This window comes from Agelaius phoeniceus, chromosome 21 (genome assembly GCF_051311805.1).
Source record: "Agelaius phoeniceus isolate bAgePho1 chromosome 21, bAgePho1.hap1, whole genome shotgun sequence".
Classification (NCBI taxonomy): domain Eukaryota; kingdom Metazoa; phylum Chordata; class Aves; order Passeriformes; family Icteridae; genus Agelaius; species Agelaius phoeniceus.
In genome coordinates this window covers 7,335,455-7,360,403 of record NC_135285.1, presented here as the reverse complement: position 1 = coordinate 7,360,403, position 24,949 = coordinate 7,335,455, and the positions used below count along the sequence as shown (strand labels likewise).

General features: G+C 40.1%; 1 protein-coding gene across 1 annotated transcript in view; it reads left to right on the top strand.

Annotated features, from left to right (window-relative positions):
* MED27 (mediator complex subunit 27) overlaps window positions 1-24,949 on the top strand; it is an 84,997-nt gene that overhangs the window by 42,898 nt on the left and 17,150 nt on the right. Inside the window, exons 4-5 of the mRNA XM_054646218.2 lie at window positions 13,689-13,782; window positions 23,894-24,001. Of these exons, the coding sequence (XP_054502193.1) occupies window positions 13,689-13,782; window positions 23,894-24,001 (202 nt within the window). The remainder of the gene's footprint in view (window positions 1-13,688; window positions 13,783-23,893; window positions 24,002-24,949) is intronic.

The following is a 24,949-nucleotide window of genomic DNA, read 5'->3' as shown; positions in this document are numbered from 1 at the left end:
GAGCAAGAAGGAATTAACCACAAAGCAGCTGCCTTCATCCAGGGAGAGAGTCTGGACTTCTACCTTTTATTTTTGCTTGTTCAAGACCACGTAATATTTTTTAAAATCCAGACTCTGGGAATGACTCATTGTGAGAATGAAGGAATGACCAGATAATTCCTACTTGCAAGGCCTGATAGGAAGCTCTCAATATCCACTGCCAGCATTTGTTGTGATGAATGAGTGGTGATGTATTATCCTGTATCCTTTGTGTTCTTGCCTTTAGGTGCTCATTTCAGTGATGGAAGGCTAAGTGCCAGCACATGAAATAATTCCACACAAGCCTGGCTGGAGCCTGTCAGTCTGTGTCAAGCTGCTTAAACTCCTGTGGCCTCAAATTGTTGAACTCTTTTGCTGATTGTTGTATTCAGTGTTTGGTATTAAAATCAAATGTGCTCTAGGAGTGGCAAAAAAATACTCTGTGGTTTTGGTGTGTTTTAAGTCAGAATGTAATATCTGTGTCCAAAATAGCCCTGTAAAGCTGAGCTCCCCTGGAGCCAAACCCAGGCTTTTCTACTTCCCTATTTTACATGCAGAACCTTCTTTCATTTTGGCTTTTGCATTTTGACAGTTGCTCAGCAAAGATGATGCCTTTGCTCATGACAGATCTGTGTGTGCCATGTAGACAGGTCTTGAAAAGAGCTGAGCCCACTTCTTGTGAACCCTTGGGAAGGACAGTTTGAGGGCAGTGCTGATGGAAGGAGAAAACATATTTTTGAAGAAATTACATTAAGTAATAATGTAGATTATTGTAGCCTGCTTAAAAATCCCACAGTGAGAAGCTGAGTTAATTGAAGGGAGTGCTACAAGGAGGAGTTCTTGGCATTTAAAGTAATAGTTGCATGATTTTTTTTAAATCTGAAATTTGGCTTAAAAACAGTTTCTATGTTGATGCTTCCATGATCTTTTCTAGTTTGAAAGTTGCTCTTCATTTAAACAAAAGGTTTCTTCTTCAGCAAGCTGATTTTACAGCATAACAGATGATAGGCAAATTTAATGCTTTCTAATCTTAGGTATTCCTAGGGAAGTGAAATGGATTTCTTGACATGACAGAGCAATGGTGGCTCCTGTATCCCTCTTGTAAAATGAGCCTGTGGACAGAAAATGCCAGGTAGAACTATTTTAACATGTGATTCTGCTTTTAAAATTAAAATTTATTTTCAGAGCAAAGATAGCAACTTTAACACCACAGACAGAAAATCAATTATAATTTTTGCTAGTACAACTAAAATATTATCTGCTGCTACTAATTTCTTTTTGTTGTTCTACAATTGCTGTCTTCCCTCAGTTTTTTATTAAGTCATCAATAGGGATAAAGATTCTGATACTGAAGCCTGAGTGTTGTAATGTCCTTCTTTCTGTCCTGCTCTTTTGCATCTCTCAGCAGTGCCATGATTGAATCATCTCTTTCTGTGCTGGTATGTATTAAAGCCAGTTAATTTTTGGTGTCTTAGGCATTACCCTCCACCACAAAACTCTTCATTCCAGTGAACAGTTTGCTTTTGTATTACTTGCTTTGTTAAAGTGTCAGTAAATAAATACTGGATCTTAAAGGTCTGCATTTTGCAAATCTCTCAAATACATTCTGCTGAAATTCTCAAGATATCTTAAAATGCTGGTGGGAGGAAAGTACACAGAGAACCTGGTTATTGGATGGTCCTTAGATTTTCAGGTTGTTTCAAACATTTCTTTATCTCTCAACCTGCTCTAGTTTATTTTGGAGAGTTTCAAGGATGAAGTTGTTTTCTCTCACATAAGGTCTCCACTGTTGACTCCTGGTGTTTTCAGTTCCTAAAAAAATAGTTCATTCCTTCTCCTGAGCGTGAAGGAGAGGATGTACTGAGGAAAGTTCAGCTCTGAGTGAGCAGAGCCTCTCCAGGTGTCAGGGAGCACTAACTGCTGAAATACTGGGTGATGTTTGTACACACATGTCCTTTGGGGTTTTCTTTAAACCCTTGAAAAGAACAAAATAAGAGATTTGTTTTGTTTCCTGGGTTTGGTTTTTATTTTTGCTGTTGCTGACTTCTCACCACTTGACTGAGCTGGTAGGATGGGGTGCAGGACACCAGTCAGAGCAGGGAAGTTCTCAGTGGTGGATGTAATTTCATTTGTTTTGTTCTCAGTTAAGCATTCTCTTGCAGCTTTCCCATCATCCTTTTCAGAGTTGTAGTGTTGTGTTTGTCTCATTGTTTCTTTTACCAAATTGCCAAAGGAGGCAAATATTTTGTCTTCTTTTTAAAAATGCCTATGAAGTGCTCTTAAGAATAGGTGCCATTAGAAGAATGCCAGTGTAATTCATGTTTTGAATCTACAGGAAACTTGATGATGGCAATTAGGCAAAAAAGTGAAAATAATTAAATGCTGAAAGAGAAATCAAATACAGAAATGCATGTTGTGCACTGGGTAGTGAATACAAAGTGAGCATGGCTGGGGAGCTCCCTTAAACATCTGCAAACTGACTGATGTTTGGGCTGTAACTGCAGGAAGGTCTGTGCAGCCAGCAGCTACCATTGGGTGATATTTTATCTCTTTCTGTAGGGCATCAGTTTCAACTGGTTGACTCACAGTAGCTATGTGGGAGCTAATTAATCATATAATTTGCTGTCATGTTACTGGGTGAACCTGGATCCTGGTAGCAGCATGGATTGGAGATAATGGTTTCCTAATGATTGAAACTGCCCTAATAGCTCTGGCCCTCGTGCTTGACTTCAGCCTTCCTCTGGTGGCTTTTAGAAAAATCTTTGATGTGAGGTTACACTTAATGAACATTCTGGCTCCTCATACAGGTAGTTTGCTGCTGTGTGGATCAGATACAGCTGAGCCTCTTTCTCCTCTTTATCCAGTATATTTTTAATTAAAACAGCATATTAATAACAATAATGCATTGGTATATAATGTGCATGTATTCAATATCAATCTGTTCTGCAGGTTTTACTTCCTGGTGAAGAAATTTGAGGTGTTTTGTTGGGTTTTTCTAATTTTTAATTGGGTATGGGTTTTCAGAGCTTTCCCCAGGAAATTTTAGAGCTCTGTGTTGGGTGGAATAGTTCAGGTTTGCCCAGAGAGTTTTAATCAGAAAATTATTGAACTCTTTCACAAAAACCTTTCAGCTTGGACACTATAAATGTGTAATGTAAACAGCTATCTCAAGAAAAGGAAAAATAGGGAGTTTGAAACAGAAAGAAAACAAAAGTAACCTTGCTTTAAAAGACACTGTCATTTATCTCCATATTTAAAATTTAGTGTGTGTGCAGGGAATGTCTTTAGTCAGTGTAAAAATCTAATTAAATCTTCTCATGGCAGTGATTCAGAGCTGACCCTCTCTTCACTGGAGCATCTTATTAGAATAATAAACCACTCCCTGCTGAGAGCCACTGGCATTGACAGACAGGCCAGACACTGGGGCTGCTGATCAGAAAGGGTTCAGCAGGCTCATGTTGTCTGCAGGGTCTGCAAGAAATGTTTTATTGGCCCTTCTCTAGCAGCACTTTGGAGATGTTTGGCAGAGTACAAACCCTGGCTTTTGGCCAAGTACAGACCCTGGGACAGGTGGATTATTTTGTACCACTCAGTCACATTACAGTGGACAGGATTTAGTTTTCCTTTTTTTTAAATAAGGGACTGTGGATGCATAGACTGTCCTTGTTTGTTTTTTTTTTTTTTTTTTTAATCTGTATCTATTTACTATTAGAAATTATCTGACAACTTGGAATTTCTTTACTTTGAATAACCAACTTGATGTGCCTTAAAGGAATTTGCTCTTCACAAGTTTTGAGCTCGATATTCATGAAGAGGATTGGGAAATGTATTTGAAGCTAAGCTAGGCAGTGTTAATGATAATATTTGTGCTTACCTTGGGAGATCTTCATTCCTTGGATTTCACTTGGGCACTTTCCTCTCTTAGTCTGCCTACATAAACAGAATCATATTATTTTTAGTAGGCTGAGCTTTTCTCCTAGATTGCACCAGACATGGTAATTTTGCAGGGCTTATTCTACTTTAGATATATTTGGCATTAATGCTAGCTTAGGTTTTATTTTTTAGTGAAGCTCTGCAGTTGAAATCAAGCAATGCAGCTACAGGACTACACTTCTGAATTTCTTATTTCTTACTCTGGTACTTACTTGGCTTTAGTCCAGCTCTCAGCCCCATGAAAGACTTTAAACTCCAGCTCAGAGGCTCCAACATTTCAAAAGCCACAGTGAACTTAAAACCTGTGTGATCTCTGCTGGGGCTGCACGTGATCCTTGTGTGAGTGGAAATAACAAATGAGAGGGAATCTGATTACAGGAGTGGGGAAATGAGCAGTGAATTTCTGCTGTCACTTTGCTGCCATGTCTGAGCACTGTGCTCACCAAGCCCAGCAGTTACAGCCATGAGGAGCCCTTTTCTTTAACCAACTTTCTTGTTCAAGGAGAGTTTTTCTCAGAGAGTTTCCTCCAGGGAGTTCGCCCTCCTCCCCCATGCTGACTTTCAGCGGAAGCCACGCAATTAATTTCCATAAGCCCTATAAAAAATCTCAACCTAAGGAACAGCTTGTCATGCTGGAGGAAGAAGTGATGAAAGCATTTTTTTTTATAAAATAGTGTTTTGAAGGGCTTCTCTCTCCTAAATGTTTGTACTGGGAGAGTCTTGAGTTTATAAATGCCTAATTGTTCTTGTTATCTCCAGTTTTTCTACTGAAGTGTGAAGATGACCTTGAAGGAGTCTTTTGATAAAACTCTGAGTTGTAAGATAGATTTTTATCTCTGTAGTATCACAGGCAGATCGAAGTACTTGGTCAGATCATCATTCTGAAGAGCTAAAAACCAGGACTAATTATGAAATTCCCTCAAGAAAACTTAAACTAAGTGATCACAAAAGTTGAAATGGGTAGAAGCTTGTGTAATAAATTGCAGTAGGCTGTGCAACTTTTATACCTCATCTTTTCTGCTTTTTTCTTCACCTTTGCTTCCCTCTTAATTACGGAACAAATTGATCTTAAGGATCCTTAAAGGCTGATATCAAGTATCTGAAGTACCCTTAGAACTAGTGATATTAAGACTTGCCTGTTTCTACCACAATTTATAATTTTAACAAAAGCTCTAGACCTTGAAGTGGATGATTTTTTTGGAGTGGCTGTTTGAACTCTATTGATGAGTCCTAAAATTTGAGTCTTCCCATGCTAATTCTGTGTATTTTTAGTCCTGTGTATGAAACGGTCTGTTCTGCTCTCCAGAGAGTTGGATCCCTAATCTTCCCTTCCTCCCAGCCTCTGGAATTTGTGATGCCTTCAATAAGTTCAGGGAGTGCCTAAGAGAAGTGATCAGTGAGATCTCTTCCTGCCAGCAGTGCCTGTCATGGTCAAGCCCAGGGTGTGAAAAGGTCTGACTGGGCACAGCATCCTGTGTTTCCTGTTCATCACTCACTGCACCCAAAGGTAAAATCTCTCTGCTTCCCATAAGTATAGAATAAATAATAGGTATCATGCATCATCTGTTGCTGTTCATAAAAGGAGGTAAGTACTGTAATTTCTGCTCTGTTGAGGGAGAAATAAAGCACAAAGAAAGAGAGTGAGAAGGCTTTGCTGTTGCAGTAAATCTTCAATAGCAGAGCTGAAAATAACATGTTATAAAATAATGAATTCTGGCTTGAGAAGGCTGAACTCAAGTTCAGTGACAGTGGGGAGTGGTGCATGGTGTCAGGGTCCCACAGGGGGTCAGTGCACACAGTGGGGCCTTTCCCAGATGGGAAACAGCCCCACTCACTTCCCCTGGGAATCTGGCTGAGCAAGAAACCATCCCAGCCCCTCCTCACATTTCCTCGAGGCAGGACTGAACTCTGTGCCTTCCTTTGAGGCCCTTGTCAAAGCAGGGTCTGGTGTTTACTGCAGTCAGCATCAGCTGAACCCCTGTCCCTCCCTGCAGGACTGGGAGTGCAGGAGAGGAGATTTCACCTCCCAGCACTGACCCTGCAACCCCAGGTGAGCCCTGAGAGGGTGGGGGCATTATCCAGCTTTGGAACACCGTGAGACAGGTCTGTGTGTGTGCAAATGTTGTTTTTTCCTTTTTAAAGGACTCTGGGTTGAGTTTCTCCTGAGGAGTTCTAGCACAGCTCTGCTGTATGGAAATGTTTGTGCCACGTGCAAATTTAGGCTGATGTGTGGGGCACAAATTGCTTGAAAAGTTAGGAATAATTGAAGAACCATCTAATGTAATAATTCTGATTATTACCCTGAAAATTACTCCTTTTAGCATTTCTTGTTAATAAGAACAGTATTATTATTGTTGTGGTGCAATGTCATGAAGTGCAAATATAAACAGTGCATTTGTGCTGTGGGATTTTGGCTCTGAAACGATTTTACCACTGATGCTGAATGGTTATGGGAGGGCTGGTTTTCTTCTCAAGGTGTGGATAAAGGAGTTAATGCTTTTCTTTTTCATAAAGCACAGACCAGTGCAGGCTCAGGCAGGATCCTGGTGATGACTGTAAAGTAGATGCATGCTTGTTTTGTTAACCAGTTTTCACACATTCTAATATCCATATTCCTCTCATGATTACTGCTGTGAATTAAAGGCATTTTGAAGAGCATTCCACACAAGTACAAAGAAAGCTATTTCAATACTATAATAAAATAGCCCTGGGAATTGGACTGCAAGGTCTCTATTTGTAACTTAAAGTTTTCCTTATTAAAGTTATACTTTTTAAGCTGGTGCACTGGAATTCAGCATTGTGAAGAGATGTCGTTTTGCTCTGTATTAAAAAACAAAGTATGCCCTGATAAAGTGTGTTACAGAGTGTGTTACAGAGCTGTTTGTTCATATTTAATGTAAATGTGCAGATGCCCAGAGACTGATTCAGCAGCAGGTTTGCATTCCAGAGGCTTTCAGCAGGAGAACCTGTGTTCATTTGTGCCATCACTGTCAGCTCAGACCTTTGAGGGCATTCCAGGCAGGTCTGCACCACATCTCTTAGCAGTGGGCTCACGGTGGCACTGAGGAATTCTGAATTGTGTTTGCTGTATAAACAATGCCTCCTAAGTAACAACATTTTACCATAAACCAATATTTTATTGTTGTAATAGAACGACCCCAGTGTGCAGCAGTCCTAGCCCATGATGTGCAGTGCCAGGAATTGTGTGTGCAGCCACACAGGGAGTTGGATCATGAAACTGGTTTAGATTTAAACCAATGCTTTTTTTTTCAGTTGTGAGCTCCAGCTCCTCCAGCACAGCACAGCTGAGGGGGCTGAATGCTGTGCAGGAGGGGATGTGTCAGTGCCTTATGTCACTATTGCTGCTGAAGCCTGAAAATTGTTGAATCACAGCCTCAGGTTTCTAAATGTCTTTGTAAATCCAACCCTTAAACACTCTGTCTTGGCTTCTGGAGAGCTGTCCAAACGATTCCACATGTGTCCTTAAGTGCTGTACCAGGTTTGGCCTTTTGTGAGTGAGAAGTGCAGATGGTGAGTGTTTGATACAGCTCTGTGTGCATATGCTTTTGCAGCAGACCACCCTGTGTTTATGTGTAAACACTGCTAGACTATTTAAGCACTTAACTTAATCTTTTGCATCCACTCAGTAATAAAGCATAATTCCTCTATGACCAAAATAACATCCATAGCAAAGTTGAAAACAGGAGGATTTTTAAGAATCAATGGAAGTCTGCCTTATCTCAGGTTTGGATCTTTCAGTGCTTCCACCCCTCTGAAGGTGGAGGGGAGTGGGGTTGGGCAAAAATTTTAGCAAATTTGTTCCTTAGGATCTTTGTTCAAGGTATATCAGCAAATCAGTTGCTTACAGCCCACACATCCTGGCTTCTTCCCACACCTGTGGATTCCTACTCTCCAGTGCTGAAACTCTGCTCATTCTGTGGTTTAGCCCCAAGACTGAAGAAATGTGCCCAACTCAGATTTGCTCCTTTTGCTCTCACCTCACCTCCTGGTAGCTAGAAGTCAGTTAGTTATTTGAAAGACCATTTTTCCTTTCTGATGTGTCATGAATAAAGATTTTACAGCAGGAAGAACAGAGGCATTGCAGGAGTAGCAGAGACCAAGTCAATGTGCAGATGAGAAGGGAAGAGAAAGATGAGCCAAGAGGATCCTGGCTGGAATCTTCCACCATGAGAAACTTGGAAATTGGGTGAGAAGAGAGAGGAAACTGCTGAAGCAGTTTGTTAGAAAGGACAAGAGGACGGTGTTAACAACTGTATGAGAAAACAGCCTGGCAAGGAAACTCATAGCTGGAGAAGTTGCTCAAAACAAGAGAATTTAGTACTGGAGCCAGGAAACCGTGAGCATTTTATAGAGGTTCTGCAGAAATGAAAAGCAAGAGCCTGTGTTAACAATAAAAAAAAAAAGCCAACAGAACCTGTAGAATCTGGGAGAGGAGGCAGAGACTTCCAGGATTGTTGTACAGATGTCAGGGATGGTGCCAGCTGTCTGATTTAGTCCTGAGACGTGAAGTCGCTCTCTCAGCGTGAGTGGTGTTGGATTTCTTTTCACGCTCTTCATTGCCTATCCAAGCAGGAAGTGTCATCTCACCAGAGCTGGCAGAGGTCACTGTTTTAATAACTGTTGTTAATTGATGCTTCTGAAAAGCTTTCTATCAACTTGAATTTGCTACCTGCAGAGACTTGCCTAGCAGGTAGCTGAATCAAATTAAAACTTAAATTCCATGATGGATAAATCACACTAGAACTGTGATTACTCTCTATGTGTTAAAATATACTATTTTTCCAGACAGCCTGCCTGAAAACTATTGAATTACTTTGTAAGTTTATAATATTTTAAATTCTGCTGCTGCTAAAATGTTTAAGTTGTATATTGAGTCTTGGTTCTGCCAAAAATAGCTGTTCCATAGGTCTTGGAATGAGTGCAGGCAAACGCTGTCCCCTGATGCCTCCATCAACCAACCCAACATGTGCAGCAGGGCCAGCTCATGCTTCTGAAATATCACACATGTGAAAAGAAATTATTAACTGGGTTGAAAATATTAACTGAAAGCCAAAAAAAAAAATCTGTGAGCAAGTAAATACTGTGCTAGTGAGAGGATGTGTGGAGAGTTTCCCCTGTTGCTCTCCAAAATATCATGAATCCAGATTTGACAGAATTGTAGAGTTTATTTTTGTCTTATGTGTGGTGTTTTCTGCTAAGTGTATAGGAAAGATTAACTTCTTTCATGTTACAAATGTGTATTTTAACCCCTTTTCTCTTTATCTCCATCTTCCCAAGATCACTTAGCAAAATTTTCTTTATTCCAAAAGAAAATTATTATTATTAATGCCTATATTTCTAATTTTTAAATTGTTGTATTGGGTGGAAAAAAAGAACAGCATGCAAGTGAAACACTGTGTGGGAAAAATGCTATTTAAGTCTTGTCTAAGCTGTTAAACATCACACTAACACTGGATTGCTGGATCTAATCCAGTAAAAATAAAAAAAAATCAAAAAGAGAGGTCACATTAGAGAGTGAAGCCATCTGTCCAGTGTGGAATTGAAAGGCATTTATAATGAATTACATTCCTATATTGCTGTCTTTTGGGGGGCCTTTATGTGAATCAAAGAGATGGTACAAGACCATTTATCTACAAAAATGGTTCCTGAATTATTTCTACATTGTCAACCTGATGTTTTAGCATGAAACTTCTCAGTGAGTGTTTTGCATAGATAATTAGGCCTTTCTAAACAGTATTTTCTAACTGGCTTCAAAGGTGTCTTCTGCATGTCCCAGGCATTGTTTCTCTAATAGGGACTAAAGGATTTATGTGTACATTTACTGGCAAAATAGCAGAGATTTTTCAGCTAATATCTCTATTCCTTTATTCTAGTTTTTTTCCTGCATGTTCATAACAAGGCTTCATTTGAAGTGTAATATTTTGAATTAACTTTAGTCATTGCTGATGTTCATGAAGTAGATTTGTTTTGACTTTTGTAGTATTAATCTGGCATGTTTGCGAAAAAAATAACTCTTCTACATTAAAATAAAAATACTGATTTATAGTGTTGACAGCCTTTGAGAGCATCTGATGGGACTGGCTGGCTCTGCACATTCAGATGCAAACCCCTGAATAACAATATTACCTTTTTTTTAAGTAAAGATTTTGTATCTAAAATACAATTTTAATACATCCTGAAAAATCGTGAACCTGTGTCATGAAGGAAAGAAGAAGAAAAAATGAGATGGAGAAGTTGGTACAAACCTTCTGTTGAAGATGTTTTAAAAATCTTCCCCCAGAGCAGTAAAATTACATTGGGGAAATTGTTTTAGTACTTGATAAGGTGTAATGAGGTGAAGACCTGTTGGTTGAGCCTGTTGTTCTTTTCTGAGTAGGATGATCAGGGATCTGGATTAGGAGGCACTTACGGATCTGGATTAGGCTGCAGGTGTTGAAGTTACTTAAAGTATTTTTAAATAGCATGGGACTAACTCTGGATGTTGCATTGAGAAGTTGTTAAATGTTTTTGAGGCCTAGGATAGTTCATAATATGAAATTCTGTCTATAAAGAGTTAAAATTCTGTGCTGTAAAATGGGGGTTATTGGGTACAATCTTTTGCAGTCTGGCTTCAGACCTTTTTGAACAACCTTTGCATCCCAGAGAAGCAACAGGGAATTTGTCTAGACACACTCTTCAGCCCTTTGTAGGTGGAACAATGCCTGTTCTAGGACATGAAATTCCAGCTTGTATTTAATTCTGAGAATTCCATTAATTTCTCAAGATTAAAATAAGCCAAATGTCTGAACAAATTTATTGACATTTGCTTTTCCCCACTTTGTGTTATTTCTTCTGGGTTTGTAAATGCTCCTTCCAACCATCATCTTTTGTATGTAGGAGAAAACTGAGATGTGCAGAGGACGTCAGAAGTGCTTTTTGGCAAAGTAAAATTAGACTTTTCTCCATCCTCAAGTGCTTTGCTTCTCTGAGACTGGGCAAGAGGTTCTGTAACATAAATAGGAACTATCATATTTTTGAGCTAAAACTGGACAGAGATGTGTAAATTTTGTAAGTGCATATTTTGGCAGTAAATGTCTGTATTTCAGTTCTACAAAATAAGTTCCAGACAGAGGCTTTTTCTCTGACCCTCTTTCCAATCAGCCTTGGGAGTGCACTTTATCTCTTCTTTAACATGTGTTCCTCAGTTTTCTCTGAAGTTATCACCAGTTCCACTTTTACATTACTTCACTGCATCTGATTTCTCATGTCCATCCCTTCACAGGATATTTTACCAAATGTCCTCTCAGAAGGGTAAATCTACAGAATTTTGCCTTAGAAAAGGCTGTTTGTCAGTTTGTGTTTGATACACAATTCAGTCAGGCTAATTGAGTAATTATATATGTATGTTTGGAAGAATCTTTGTTCTGATGAATGCTCAGGAAAGCCTGATCACTACTTGAAAAAAGGCATGGGGGCACAAAGCAATGCTGCACACATCAATGCATTTTCTCCTGTTAGTCTGGGATCTTCTCTGACATCCCATTGATGGAGAAGAGAAGGAAAAGGTTCCCTGTGTGATGGTCCTGTCAGAGCTGCCAGAGTAAAACATCACATGTCCTGGAGCACATGGTTTTCATTTTCCTTCTTCTGTCAACTGATCTATGAAAAATGGTACAAAATTAACCAGCATCTAAGCCCAAAAAGTCACAGTAAGTCACCTTTAAGTGCTTTCAGAAGGAAATTAGGAGATTTCTGCTTTGCTGTATGTGTGATTTCATTTAAAGGGAAGATTCCACAACCCTGTGAATGCCCTGTTGTGCCTTACACTGCTCACGTAGTACAAGTTGGGTTTGAGTCAGATTTTAAGCCTTGTGGTCAAAACAAGTTTTACATGTAAAAATAATCCTATCTAAGAAAGACTTTGAAGAATTGATTACCTCCAGCCAGCCTGGATCCCATTTTCCAAGGATGAGTGTACATGTCCACTGGGATTTTCAGAAGGACGTAAGCAGATTAAGTGCCCACGTCCAACTGTTGTTCACATGATTTAAAATTACTTGAATTTTCCTTCCTTAATGCATTGACTATGCCAATGTCTTAATTTCTGCAACTTTTTATTTTGTTTGTTTTAACTTCTCATTGCCTAAAGCTTGGCAAATTGCAAAACTGAAGCTATGCACAAATCTACATCACGACGTGTTCAGAACCACAGAATCTCTCCTTGCTTGCACCACAGCCAGCCATCCCTGGTCCCCCACAAGCAAGAGATTAATTTATTTGCAGAGCCTGGAGTAATGGCATTTATCAAGCAGTATAAACTCTCCTGCTGGATGAAATCAGCCTGGGATTCAGCAGTGTCTGAAATGAGCTGGGTTTGTGCCCTCCATGTGTGGTTGAGTCCTCCTGGAGCAGTGGCTGATGTGCCTCCTCTTTCCCAGTGCTGAGGAAGTTCTTGGCTTTTGGATGTTTTTGGCTTTTCTTATCAGCAGCAAGTGTTAATGAGTCATTACAGTGAATGGGGGAACTTTCTTCTGCACAGTGACAAGTGTGGATTAAGGTTTTTGTCCAAAATTGTCATAACTCATTTCATTCTTTGGTTACTTTTAGTTCAGGAGGTTTTAGCACTAACATTAGAAATTAATTACTTTGAAGAGCAAGAATTCAACATTTTTTTGCCTTTATTTAAGCAGATTAAAGGGAAATAATTAGTTGTTTGGTTTTTTTTTTTTTTTTTAGTTTTACTGTTAATCTAACTCAGGCAAGCAATTTTCCCAAAGAAGTCTCTTTTTTCAGAGCACGTATGTGGATTAGCATGAAAACAGTTTTATTTACAAATTCATTCATGGATCTGATCAAGTTGCAGAGTTTGTAAATGGGGACAGGTCAGTGCACAGATGATACAGACTGTCCTGGGAACTCTGCTAAAGCAAATATTTGGATTTTAATGTGTTCAGAGGGGTGGCTGGAGTGGCATGTCCATGGCTTGGGGTGATGTGTCCTGGCAAACAAGGTCTCTGTAAGGTTCTTTTCACTGTTAATGGAGGTCAGTTCTTAATTTGATCCCAGGGAATAGGACAACTGTGTGCCAGCTCACCTTGGCCTGCAGAAGCAGGGATTACACCCAACAGAAAGGATGTTGTTTTACCTTTGTATTTGATTGCTCCAGAGAAACATCTGGAATTTACCAGCCAATTTCAGAGTCACCAGTGCATGAAATAAATTGGAAAGATTCAGGGGAAAAAAAAAACACCCCTAAGAATCATCCAAAGACTTTGATAAAACCTTTATCTGTTAAGTTTATCAAAGAGAGAGTAAGGACATGACAGCCTGTGAATTCCTGCACTGGAGGAGTAATTGTAATCATGTGTCCTTCAACCCTCCTGAGGAGAAAGTATAGAAATACCATGGCAGGAGTTTGAAGCTGACAGATTTGGACTGAAATTTAAGAGTGCATGTTTTTAAGGGCAGAGTAATTGATTTTCAAAACAACTTGCAGAGGGCTTTGGTTTGTTTCCTCTTATCAACAACTTTTTGAATTATTTCTTGCATGCGGTTTTGAAAAATACACAGGTATCAGAGAGAAATTGGTCCAGGAAAGTCCCATAAACACGGTTTAAAAGGATAATTTTTAAAGGATAATTCCTAAAAAGGATAAATGTTTTTTAAAAGCACAGTTTGGACAATGTGAGTGTGTGAGAGAGCCCCTGTGTTGATGCTGCTGTGTGCTTTGGTTGTAGGTACGTTGATGATGTGATCAGTCGCATTGACAGGATGTTCCCTGAAATGTCCATCCAGCTCTCCCGGCCAAATGGAACCTCTGCAATGCTTCTGGTAAGCTGAAACATTTAATCCTTGAGTTAATTTGCTTCACAGGTTGAATTGCTGTCCCAAAAATGCAGGGTAGTAAAGATTTTTTTTTTTCCCCCAGAAACATATCATTCTTTATTTGCCACAGCAACGCAGCATCTTTCTTGCTCTTAGGCAAATAAGTGATAACAATAATTTCCCCTTTAAACAGAAGATCTATTGCTTTATTGTTAAATGTGACTGTAGAAATATGAGCACAAAACTCAAATATTCACTGGGGTTTTTGGCAGACTTGGCAATGAGTGAATCCTAATCATGATAATTAAGAAGGAAGAGAATGTTGTCAAGAAGAAAAGAAGAAGGAAACCAATATGATTTAAATTTGTTCACATTGCTCTTGGGTCAGTGGATTTCTGTTATATGATGAAGTTAAGAATTTGCCTTTGAAGTAAATGAGCAGTAAAGGCTGGATTTGAGATAAACAAGTCCAATACATTCGACTTATTTCTGCCTGACCAGGCAGGATTTCATTGCAGAGGAACCTATTGTTCACATCCATTTTTACAGGCAGCTGTTGTGCTTACAGCAACAGAAGTTTTCAAGGCTCTTAAGACTTTAGGTGGAAGAGGAATCCATGGTGTGGCAGCTGGATGCTGATTTCCTTCTAGGGAAAGGCAGAAGTCACATATTTTGCCAAATTTTAAATAAAACTAGAAAATACACCACATGCACAGATAAAGAACTGAGGCCAGTTCAGTCTTTTCCATCTCACATTTCTCATGGAAATTTCCCTATTGCTGTGATTATTTTTAATTTTTAAGTATTTTAATTGTATTTAGTTTTAATTAATCAACTGTCTAACATGTCATTATTAACTTTCTTTGAACAGCCACAAATTCACAAGAGATTAACTGAGTCAGAGGTTAAAATAAACAGCTGGCATTAAAACATTTAATCTGCAATTGTTGGATTCATCAAGTGGAAAAATATATTCCAGAAAAGAATGGAATTCATCAGTGCAGTCTTAAGAAGTTAAAAGTCTTAGAAGTTTTTGCATTTCCTCTTAAGCTGACTTCGTGTTTTATCTGTTTTGCTGTAAAAAAATGTCTGGTTTTGCTTCCTTACTTTGAAATGCTTTCCATTTTCCTGGAGCCCTTCTTTGGATACTGAAGTACCTTCCACTTTTGGTGGCTTTTTGAGGTGGTCAGGAAATAGATTATGTTTTTCAAGACTCAGACACAATTAGGAAATAAGGTAAATTATCTTGGATGTGAGTGCCAAGGAACAAGGTTGGGTGGTAACTAAAGGAAGTGCCTTTCACCAGCAGTAGTAACAGAGTGACTTCCATGTGGCAGTTGCTTTCTAAATCAAGGACATTTTTGTTCCTACAAGATCCCAGCCCCATGTTGAACCAGTGGTGTGCATATTTTCCTTGGATCAGAGATCAAAAAGATTGTTTTTAAAGTATTTTTGTGTGTGATTGTGTGATGGGTTTATCATTTTTGCTTTTAGCCAGGTTTTCCCTCTTCCCCATCTGTCTCAGTTGATGTTGCCAATATGGCACTTTCCATCTGGCCCTGACTGCTACAAAAGCTTTTGCTGTTTTCAGCCACAGATCCTTCAGTGAAAAAGGTGCTGAGGGATGGGCAGTGTGAAGAGCACCTCCCCCAGAAGGAGGGAGGTTTCTTCAGCACTTGTGATTTCTCACTCTGAACTTAGCCCAAGCTACATCTGGAGCTGCTCCCCTGCTGCAAGTGTGGTTTACCTCAGTGCCAAAGGCTCCAGATAATGCTCATTTTATCAAAATATTTCACAGCCAAACTGTTTGCCCAGAGTTAATTAACTAACTGTATAATCTCAACCATGCTCATCCTTGGACTGTTCATAGCACACCTGGTGTCTTAGGAAGGTCCTTGATGCAAAGGTCTGGTTTTTATGGCATCTTTAAATACAATTGCTCCATCTACCAGAGAAAACCCCTGCATTCATCTTCAAGGGCACTGATAAGCACTACACATATCTTAAAAATGTGTGAATTATTGGAGGGAGATGGGGAAGAAGGGGAAGGGAGGTCTAAGTGACTCTTTGAAACTCAAGAAACATCGGGGCCTTTGCCAAACAAATTATCTTTAGGAAAAAGACCCAAGAGAGGAAGTTTCAGCCCCAGACTCCGCAACTTCATGTGCACATGGAGATCTGTTGATGTCCTTAGCTGTAGAGGTGGGACTTGCACCACCAAGATTCATTTGGTGGTTCAAGGAGATGTCTTTCTCTTCAAGAAGAACAAGGAGCTGCTGGAGAGGGTCCTGTGGGGGCACCCAGAGGATTTGGGGCTGGAGCAGCTCTCTGATGAGGAGACGCTGCAGAGCTGGGCTGGGTCAGTCTGGAGAAGGCAAGGATGAGAGGAGATCTCAGCAATCCATGGCAGTATCTCCAAGAGGTGTAAAGTCAGTGCCAGACTCTCTTGAGTGGTGCCCAGTGACAGGAGGAGTTACAGCCATAAACTAAAAGAAACCACAGAAAGTTTCACTTCAGCATGAGGAAGAACCCTGAGATGAGCTCCCTTGGTTGGGGCATGGTGCCAGGTTTGATCTCCTTATGGGCCATTCCCATTGATCCTTGGGGGTTCCTTCCAACTCAGAATATTCTGTGAGAAATTCTTTCCATGGAGGGTGGCAGAACCACCCGGGGAGGACGTGGAGCCTCCCTCTCTGGAGACATTCCAAGCCCCCCTGGGTGTGTTCCTGTGCTCCAGCTGGGCCCTCCCTTGGGCAGGGGGTGGCATGAGATGATCTCCAGAAGTCCCTTCCAACCCCAGTAATTCTGGAATAATTAGGAGCTGTGTGAGCCTGTTGGTCAAGCTCTGCTGGCAAATAACCCTCGTGCTCAGCTGGGCTCTCCCTGACCAGAATCTGCAAATTCCTGTGAGAAAAATGAACTGCTGCCTCCAGACAATGAGGAGGGTTTTTATGCTTCAGATTTATACACAGCAATTGTACCTCATTAGTCTGGATTTATGCTACACAGGCCAAACACATAAATAATTGAAACCTTTCAGAGCTGTGTTAGATCCTCAGCTGATTTTAAAAGCAGTTTATTGTGGCATTTCAAGGTGCTGTTTAATCCCAGTCTTCACCAGTGATTTTTCAATTAATCTTTTAATAGCACTATGTAGAAAATAGACTAAACATAGAATTATATCAGCTCTAATAACTCTGTAATGCAAAATTAATTTCCAGCAGCAGCACAGGGAAATGTGGACTCCTTAAGGTTTTTTGTGAGATTTTATTGGTGAAATGCCAGGAATTGTAAATAGATAAACCTTATCTTGTGTATTAAGAAAACATTAACTAATTTTTCATTAATGAAAATACCTAGATTTTTTTTTTCTTGAATGATTAGTCATATTCCTAGATATATTATTTTTCCTACTGTAATAATCAAATTAGTGATTGTTTCACATACCTTGTTTCCATTATCAAAATTCAGAATATTTTTTGTGTGAAACAAATCCTGTGTACAATTTATTCATTAATAACAGAAAGATTTTCGAAGGCAGTAAACTTCAGCCCTACTTTTCCAGCTAAGAAATCTGAGTTCCTTAGCACCATGTACCCAGCCAGTCCTACTTGGAGAAGCAGATTATTTTCTTATCTACATCTGGGAACTACTTTTTCTTTAAATTCTTTTTATCCCAAATATTTGTAAAGAACTACTACAGAAATTGCAAGCACTGGTAAATATTTTTGCAGATAATGGAGCTGTTGTCTGTCATTTGTGTTTCTAAAGCATAATGATATGTATAAGTAACTTCCAACCCAAAAAACTGAATTGTTTCTGCCAAACTCTGGTCAGAAATCATGATTTTTTTCTTTCCAGGTTATCTTACAAATTTTTGCTTTTAAATTTTTTTTTTTATAAATTTATACTGCTGCCTAGATTTTTAATAGATCTGTCATATAAAAATACGAAGCAGGTTTTTACAGAGTTTTTATTCATTCTCCTTAAAACCAGACACATTTGCATTTGAACTTTCAGATCTTGTTCCCAGCATTTGCAGCAGGCTGATTGTGTGGCAGTGGGTTGTATTAATTGCAAATAGGCCAGACATCTGTTCCTTGAAACTGAATAATTCCTTGTGTCTCATTGTTGTTTATTAGTGTTTTACATAAAACCATTATTATTTTTATAAGGAAAACGGATTCTGAATTTTATTATTTGCCCATTAAGAAAGGAACCAGACTGATTTCTGTGCATGAGACCCTGATGTTGGAGACCTGGGAGGAGTGGGGAGGAATTTGCAAAGTGCTTTGAAATCAGTATCGATGCTGTATTGATTGGAAACAATTCAGTGCTGTTATTTCCAAAACAATTTCATATTTCCAAAGTGCTTTGCAGTGTAAACATTCCTTCCTTCTTCCCTGTTGGGTGGTTTATCAGGAGAGCAGTGCTCAGGGATAACTGCAGGTGGGTTCATGGGAGGGATGTAGCTCTGCTGGTCACCTTTGGTGGCTTGGACACCTGATTTTTAGGGCTGTAGGATGAATTATTTGGGGATTTACTGCCTTGGAGGCAGTAGCTTGGTTTTGGTGTTGAAGGGAACACCTGGGATGGTGTTTAAGGAATCACTCCTGAGCTCACAGTGACTGCACACTTTGTGCCTTAAGATGGAGAAGCAGCATTTAAAAAGCATTAAAATCAGCATTTAAGGGGCACTAAGTCAGTGTTTGAGGTGACATGGGCAGGGAAGGATGTCTTGAATTAGCAAAGTACATGAACAAGAGTTGGGAAGTAAACTGGGAAGTGTTCTCTGCTTGTCTAGTGAAGAATGAGGAAGATGAGGAAGATTCCATTGGGAAAAGGGAACAAAAATAGAAAAAAGTAGATAAAGACTTGTGAGAAATGTCCTCAGCTTTGCTCCCTCCACAGGGTTACTGTGCCCAGAGCTCTCAGGTGTGTATTGATATTCCCATAGATTTATATTGTGGAAGATCACACATCATTTTCATCCTTGTAAAATTCCTGGTGTGCGTTAATTTAGAAAGGAAAAAAAAGTCAAAATCCATTTCATCTTCTGTAGCAACGCTGGACTGGAGTGAGCGTTCCTTAAGTGTGACTGGCCACTGGCAAAATCTGTCCTTGAACCTTTGAACAATATTCCTGTGCCAGTTTTTTTGCCTTATTAAGAGAAATGGGAACGTTGGTGAGGGAAAAGAGCCAGCTCATCCTTCATATGGTGGGAGCATTTAAAGTCCTTCATTTATGTTGACTTTTTATCAGGCACTATTGCAATTAGGTTAGACTAATGAAAGGTAAATTCCAGCCCTTGCATAAAAAAAGAAATCCTTGTAAAGAACCTAATTAGTATGTTTGTTTATTTAGACTCTAATGGCTTAATTGCATCTTATCTTGCTATTTACAAATAGGCATCATTAAAGAATAATGAGCATGTGAGGGAAAAAGCAGCCATACCAGCAGCAGATGAGACATAAAAAATGAGAGGGAAAAAATCTAGTTGAAAGTCTGTGTGTTGGGTTTTTTTTTTAAACTTTATTTTTAATGCAAAACCTTTTTTTTTTCCAGCATATATAAATACGATTTCCATGCATTGTACTGATTAGTAAGAAGGATCTGTGAGTGGGAGGCTGAGCTTATGGCTGGTTCCATGGCAAGGAGCAGGTGTCTGGCCTTTTGCTGGAAATCTGTAGCTTGGTTACATCTCTGGTTGGATGTTGCCTTATTTCTGAGGTGAATAAAAACCACACACACACTTGTGCTCCTTTTTATAGAAGTGGGGAGGTGCCCATGTTAACTGAAAATAATGTTTTCTTTCTTTTAGCTCTGCATTGCAGAGCATCTGCAGCTCAAATCAGCAGCAAATTCCCTGGAATGCTGAGGGGAAATCTGCAGCTTTGGGAATTTCTCATTTCACAAAGTATGGCAGCTCAGAGTTGTCAGCATACATTTTCCTGATATCAAACTTAAATAAATTTTAAGAAAGAACATTTGCTAATGTGTTGTTTAAATGGTTGATAAAAGGGCTTTTCACTTGATATTAGTTTCAGTGAGGAGGCAAAATTAAAGGGGGGAATTCAAACTGATTCCTCCAGGCAGAGTTCTGGCATGGTAAATTGATTTTGATCCTTTCCATTTTGTAAACTCATGTGGACCCTGATTTTGACTTACTTGGAAAGGTACTTTCTTCTTTTATAATTATAACTGGTGTTAAATGGGACCTTTTTTTAGCAGTCTTACAAGAAATTATCTAAGTCATTCTCCCTGATTATTCTGTTTCCCCCTCTCCCTTTCTTGGCATACTGTGTCTGTCAGATGCTCCTTGAGATTTATCTTGGTGATAGACAAAATATTTTTAAAACTGGGATATTTCAAGAAGATTTTTATTTTATATGTCTTTGTCAGAAAAGCTGCATAATATTGCAGATTTCAATCAGCTGCCTGTCCTACCTTCTTCTTGGGTTTGCCATTTTAGGAAGCAGGGGATTTATGAATAACTTAACTGTCTGAATTTAGTATACTTTAGTTAAAAGGAAGTTAGAAGTATGTTGTTATTACACAGCCCAAAACAGAAGCTACAGAAGTATTTAACTTGCAACTGTTCCATTTTCAGCTCACAGAACTGTGGGGCATATTTTTTCATTCATATTAATTGAATTTTAAAGTGACCTTGTACATGTATTGATTTGAATTAAAATTTTCTACATCAAGGACGAGTTGGCATATATCCTTCAGGCAAAATATTAAAAAGCCAAGTGCTGTCTTAACAGGATATCGACAGGAGAAGTTGAAATTTAATAGGAAAACTTGGCTTAGAAGGGAAATTGTTGCCATTTTGTCACAATTGAAAGGTATTTTTTCTGAACAAGGAAGGAAATTTCTCTCAGTTGGTACCTGTGGAAATGCAGGGACATTTCAGTGCCCATTAAATAGGGACCATCTGGGTGAGTTGGACCTCCAGGAGAGATCTGCACTTTTGGAGCTTGGAGTAGAACTATCAAATTACTGGTTTACCAAAGGCATTAGTGTTCTATTACATTCTTTCAGGTGATCTGGAGGGACACAGCTGCATGACTGTAAGTGTAAATTATGTTCCATACATGGATTTGTTCTGAGCACGGCCTCCAAGCAGCCGAGTTGAGCAGGGATTGGAATAAAATGGTCTGCTGAAAAACATGATTTGTAAAATACAGCAGAGTTGAACAAAAACATTAAGCCCTGGAAATAGTTATGAATCTTGATTACTGGAGGAAAAAAAGAAAGGCTATTGCATTTGCTGTGTGTACAATATGGAATGTGCTTCACCCTGAAAATAGCTGTGCAGCAGAGTTGTGGCTTCCACGTCTCACAGCATCCTCCAGTCTGGTGACAGGCTGTTGTTCATTCTTTGTACTACTACCCTCATTCTTTCAGTGCTCTCAAAAGGATGAACTGTAATTTCTCTGAGCTGCTCTTTTACAAAATTCCTGCTTCTGTCAGACTTGACTAATGATACAGTCCTACAGAAATCATCTCCATGTCTCGATCTCTCTCCCAGCCAGAGTAAAATCTGCAGGAATCTCTCGTCAAAACAAGAGTGGTACAAAAGAGGGAAGTTTTTTGTTTCAGTACCAGAGCACTGTAAAAGCTAATTCAGACAACCCAGCACCAATCCAGCCCAAGTTTGGATTTCCAGGGTGCCCCTGTAAAGGGAGAGTGCAGCTGTAGGACCTTTCTCAGGGAGCTCACTGAGGTACCCAGCTACAGCTGGGTTTCCACAGCTCCTTAAACATGTGGGAGACAGGAATTTTGAATTTCTGTGGTCAGGCAAGGGGCTGATCAAGGTCCTGTCCTGGACATTGTGCAGGATGTGACATTGCAGTGCTGTGATGGATTCTGGAAGTGGGGAGTGAACCACTGGAAAGGTGTGAAGTCAGATCACCTGGAAAGGGCAGGGAGCTAATGCAGGAACATCTGTGCAGGTGGGGAGGAGGTTTGAGGCCAGCAGTGAGTTCATTCCAGCAAGCTGGAGTGCCACACACAGGATTTTTCACTGTATTATGTTCCACTGTTCACTCTGAGGATTTTCAGGAACATCCCACACAAGCTTCAGATCAACCTCAGATTTATTTCTACCTGGCAGCAATGGGAGGTGCTGTGAATGCACAATGGAAAGAGAAAGAGGAAAGAAGGGAGCATCAACTAAAGTGTGTGAAGGCAATGGGGATAGGAAATATTATACAGAAAGCTGGGTCTGGGTGTTTGTAGGGCAGCCTTATCCTTCTTCCATTAAGATTTCTTTTTCTTTAAAATGTCTCCTTTTCCTCCTTTTCATTTTGTTATGTATGGTTGATGCCTAGTGTGAAGTTATAAATAAGAGTCTGTTCTCTCAGCAGACCAATATCCCACTGAAGTGCCAGTTTTAATAATGCAGAAAAATAAATTGAAAACTGTTAACTCTTAATGTGCTGGCAACTTTTCTCAAAGTTTACTCATTTCCTCCTCTTAGCAATTATGACAAAACTCTGTGATTCCAGTGGGTGATCAGCATCAGAGCTTAGGCACCTCTGGGTAATGACTTTGCATTTCTAACTTAATTAATAGAGTGCCAGGTGCTGAAATAACTCTGCCAGTTTTTTGTATATGAGGACCAACTAGACCTTGTTTAAGAGTACCCTGGCAAGAATACTGCATTTAAACCAAAATGCACAGCACCTGACAGCACAACGTGGTGTTTCCATACATGTTCGTGGTTCCTGGTGTGTGCATGGCTCAGGCCCTGATACAGCTTCCTGTCCTTCAGCCTTTCACATTTTTTCCTTCACAAATCACCCATTCTTCTGATCCACTTTTTATGTTCTTGCAGCATTATGCCTGGCAGCCTGTCTGCTCAATGGCTGTCATTGTCTTCCCTTCCTGTTCCCCTGCCTTTTCTCTTGCTGTGAATTTGTCCTGCCCTGTTGTTCAAACTCTTTCCTGCTGGAGTTCTCCCTGTTCTGTGCCAAAGGTTTGGTATCAGTTCTGTCCAGGGCTTGTGGCTCTGTCCTGCTCTGTACTGATTAAATCAGCTCAGGCTGGGGCTGCTGCTGTTGGAACAAGGTGATGGGCAGCAGTCATTAACAGAAGTTACAAAGGAATAACATCCAACAGATCAATAAAGGTGCATATTGACTGGTTTCTTTAGGTGTGGATTTGTCTGCTGAGGTCAGCAGTAAAAACACATTTGTTTTAGTGGGTGTTAATCTATACAGGATGAAATGTTGGAACACTGGCAGAAAATGAGCTGCTGCTGGTTGGGAAATATTAAAATGAGCTAATTGTTTCTTTTTTATCTCAGTTTTATGCTTTTGTGGGTGAGGAAAAACTCTCTAATAATCTCTGCATAACAAAATACAAAGACAAGATCCTTGTTAGACACACATCTTAACTGTATTGAAGTACAACTTCATCTTTGAAATGTAAATTGATTTTTAGATTAAAATGCCTTCATTATTGCATTTTTGTCAATAATATAATTTAGGCTTGTTTCTGTTGTTATATTCTGACTGACCCTCTGTATTTTCCATTATACTAGTTTTATTCTTTGCACTTTAACACTTTCACAGAAGGAAATGAAACCTTTGAAAATGTAACATTTTTACTTTAAGCTGTAGTTTCCTTTGAAATAATTTTACATTTTTATTGGACAGAAAATGGTTTCCATTAAACTCATGGTATGCTTTTACAAGCTAGCATTAGGAGAGTCCGATTCCTCTTTCAAATTGTTTTTCTCTAAGTGGACTTATATTGGAGAATATCAAATTCATCGAAAATAATCACATTTGCCCATTGTTTTTGACAAGTTATTGAGTTGTGGTGTTAATAAAATGGAGAGAATTGCTTGGCAGTGTCATGTCTGCACAAGGGAATTCTGTGAACTCATACATTTTCAGTTGCAAATGAATGTTTGTTTGTTCTGCACTTTATGCTATCTCTCCTCCTCATAACACTACACTGCTTTTGGATCTTTTATTTTGGTCTCTCTATAAAATATTGAAAACTGAAATTGCATCAACTTAAGCTGTTAACTCGCTGGTCTTAGGAATTCAGACCCCATCAGCTCACCCTCAGCTCGTTTGTGTCCCTGTCCTGCTCTCCCCAGGTGACCTTGGGGAAGGTGCTGAAGGTGATCGTGGTGATGCGGAGCCTCTTCATCGACCGCACCATCGTCAAGGGCTACAGCGAGAACGTCTACACCGAGGATGGCAAGGTGGGGCACTCACAGGGTGGGGCACTCACAGGGTGGGGCACTCACAGGATGGGGCACTGGGGCACTCACAGGGTGGGGCACTCACAGGATGGGACACTGGGGCACTCACAGGATGGGACACTCACAGGATGGGGCACTGACAGGGTGGGACACTCACAGGGTGGGGCACTGGGGCACTCACAGGATGGGGCACTCACAGGATGGGGCACTCACAGGGTGGGGCACTCACAGGATGGGACACTGGGGCACTCACAGGATGGGGCACTCACAGGATGGGGCACTCACAGGATGGGACACTGGGGCACTCACAGGGTGGGGCACTCACAGGATGGGACACTGGGGCACTCACAGGATGGGGCACTCACAGGATGGGGCACTCACAGGATGGGGCACTCACAGGATGGGACACTGGGGCACTCACAGGATGGGACACTGGGGCACTCACAGGATGGGGCACTCACAGGTTGGGACACTGGGGCACTCACAAGGTGGGGCACTGGGGCACTCACATCCTCTGAAAAATCCCTTCTGTAGAAGTGACGAGGGGTAGGATGGTGGGGATGGATGGAGACGAGAGATCTCTGAAGCCAGGTGGTGGAACTTGGGGTTTATTGCAAAGGGCCTGGGTGCAGGGCCCTGCTGGGAGCTGCCAGCCACAGAGAAGTAAAGAGAGAGAAGGCAAGAATGTGGTAAAAAGGATGAGAGAGTAAAAGAGGTAAAGAGTAGAAGAGGATAAGAGAGCGAGGTTCCCGTTACAATACAATAAATCTTCTTCTGTGTTGAATATTCTAATTCTCACTGACCAATCTAGTACAAGATACAAATCCTATAGCATTTACATACAGCCTGTAAGAATCATTACATCACCATACTGTGCTACATTTTAAACCCTACAAACTCCTCTTTGGGCCCCTTCTGCCAAGCTGGCAGGGTCTGCTCTGACCCTTG